At 38.2% G+C, this 2,500-nt stretch overlaps 1 protein-coding gene across 3 annotated transcripts in view; it reads right to left on the bottom strand.

The window, feature by feature from the left end:
• The window catches only part of tfap2d (transcription factor AP-2 delta (activating enhancer binding protein 2 delta)), an 86,133-nt gene that overhangs the window by 15,895 nt on the left and 67,738 nt on the right, over positions 1-2,500 (bottom strand). For all 3 annotated transcript variants that reach the window (XM_037537633.1, XM_017714719.2, XM_017714720.2), the window contains exon 3: positions 2,497-2,500. This exon is cut by the window's right edge and continues 57 nt beyond it. In XM_037537633.1, the coding sequence (XP_037393530.1) occupies positions 2,497-2,500 (4 nt within the window). The remainder of the gene's footprint in view (positions 1-2,496) is intronic.

Genomic DNA, 2,500 nt, shown 5'->3' with positions numbered 1-2,500 from the left:
AAACTTAACTAAAACTAAATCTAAATCAAAACAAAACTGAGCACAAACTAAACTCAGACTAAACTAAACTAGACCCAAAAACAAAACCACAAAAACAAACCCCATATAAACCTAAACCAGACCATAACACAATCTAAACTCAGACTAAACTAAACTAGACCCAAAAACCAAATCACAAAAACAAACCCCATATAAACCTAAACCAAACCATAACACAATCTAAACTCAGACTAAACTAAACTAGACCCAAAAACCAAATCACAAAAACAAACACCATATAAACCTAAACCAGACCATAACACAATCTAAACTCAGACTAAACTAAACTAGACCCAAAAACCAAATCACAAAAACAAACCCCATATAAACCTAAACCAGACCATAACACAATCTAAACTCAGACTAAACTAAACTAGACCCAAAAACCAAATCACAAAAACAAACACCATATAAACCTAAACCAGACCATAACACAATCTAAACTCAGACTAAACTAAACTAGATCCAAAAACCAAATCACAAAAACAAACACCATATAAACCTAAACCAGACCATAACACAATCTAAACTCAGACTTAACCAGAGCGAAACCCAAACTAAGCCTAAGCCAAAAACATTTTACACAAATTAAATCCAATCTAAACCTGTATTAAACTTAATCTAAACACAAAACTAAACCCAAGCTAAATCAAAGCAAACTCAAATTTAAGCCCAAATAAACTAACAATTAAAGAATTCAAGCTGAATATAGCCTTAAACCATCAGTCACCCAGGCTAGATCTAAAATAAACCTAGTCTAGACCAAAACACTTTCCAGCGCAAAACACAATAATCTCAGAATCTGCAGCCTAGTTATTTCAAGCTAGACAGAGCACAGGAAAATATTGCAACATCATACAGTTACACAATTACAGTTACACAGTTACAGGGTTACAGCTACACACCTACACAGTTATATGGTTACAGCTACACAGCTACACAGTTACAAGGTTACAGCTACACAGGTACACAGTTACACGGTTACAGCTACACAGTCACAGTTACATGGTTACAGCTACGCAGTCACACAGTTACATAATTACAGCTACACAGTCACACAGTTACATGGTTACAGCTACGCAGTCACAGAGTTATACAGATACAGCTACACAGTCACACAGTTACATGGTTACAGCTACACAGTTACTTGGTTATAGCTACACACTTACACAGTTACATGGTTACAGCTACATAGTTATACAGTTACACAGTTAAACAGTTACACAGTTACAGCTGCACAGTCATACAGTTACACGGTTACAGCTATACAGTTACACAGTAACACAATTACAGCTATAAAGTTACACGGTTACAGCTACACAGTCACACAGATACACGGTTACAGCTACACAGTCACACAGTGGCACAGTCACAGCTAAATAGTTACACAGTTACACAGTTACATGGTTACAGCTACACAGTCATACAGTTACACAGTTAAAGCTACACAGTCATACAGTTACATGGTTACAGCTACGCAGTCACAGAGTTATACAGATACAGCTACACAGTCACACAGTTACATGGTTACAGCTACACAGTTACTTGGTTATTTAAATTTGTTTGGCCTCCTTTAAGGCCTGTCTATGTTTGTTCTATGTACCACATTATTTGTAAGTCGCTTTGGATAAAAGCGTCTGCTAAATGTAATGTAATGTAATGTAATGGTTATAGCTACACACTTACACAGTTACATGGTTACAGCTAGATAGTTATATAGTTACACAGTTACACAATTACAGCTGCACAGTCACACAGTTACACGGTTACAGCTACATAGTCACACAGTTACACTGTTACACCTACACATTCACACACGGTTAAGGGTACACAGTCACACAGTTACACGGTTACAGCTACACAGTCACACAGTTACACGGTTACAGCTACACAGTTACACAGTTAGATGGTTACAGCTACATAGTTATAAAGGTATACAGTTACACAGTTACATGGTCACACCTACACAATCACGCACGGTTAAGGCTACACAGTCACACAGTTACAAGGTTAAGGCCACACACAGTTTCACAGTTACCCAGTTACAGCTGCACAGCTACACAGGTGCACAGTTACGAGGTTACAGCTGCACAGTTGCATAGTTACAGCCACACAGTTACACGGTTACACGGTTACAGCTGCATAGTTACACAGTCACACAGTTACAAGGTTATAGCTACACAATTATACAGTTACACAGTTACATGATTACACCTACACAGTCACACACGGTTAAGGCTACACAGTCACACAGTTACAAGGTTAAGGCCACACAGTCACACAGTTACACAATTACAGCTACACAGTTGCACAGTTACCCGCTGCACAGCTACACAGGTACACAGTTACGAGGTTACAGCTACACAGTTGCACAGTTACATAGTTACAGGGTTACAAGGTTACAGTTACAGCCAGCGGCTTTATGAAAATGAATCAGTGTGTAAATGAAAGACTCACCTCT

This window comes from Pygocentrus nattereri, chromosome 4 (assembly GCF_015220715.1).
Source record: "Pygocentrus nattereri isolate fPygNat1 chromosome 4, fPygNat1.pri, whole genome shotgun sequence".
NCBI classification, from domain to species: Eukaryota; Metazoa; Chordata; class Actinopteri; order Characiformes; family Serrasalmidae; genus Pygocentrus; species Pygocentrus nattereri.
This window is presented reverse-complemented; position numbering and strand designations above follow the sequence as displayed.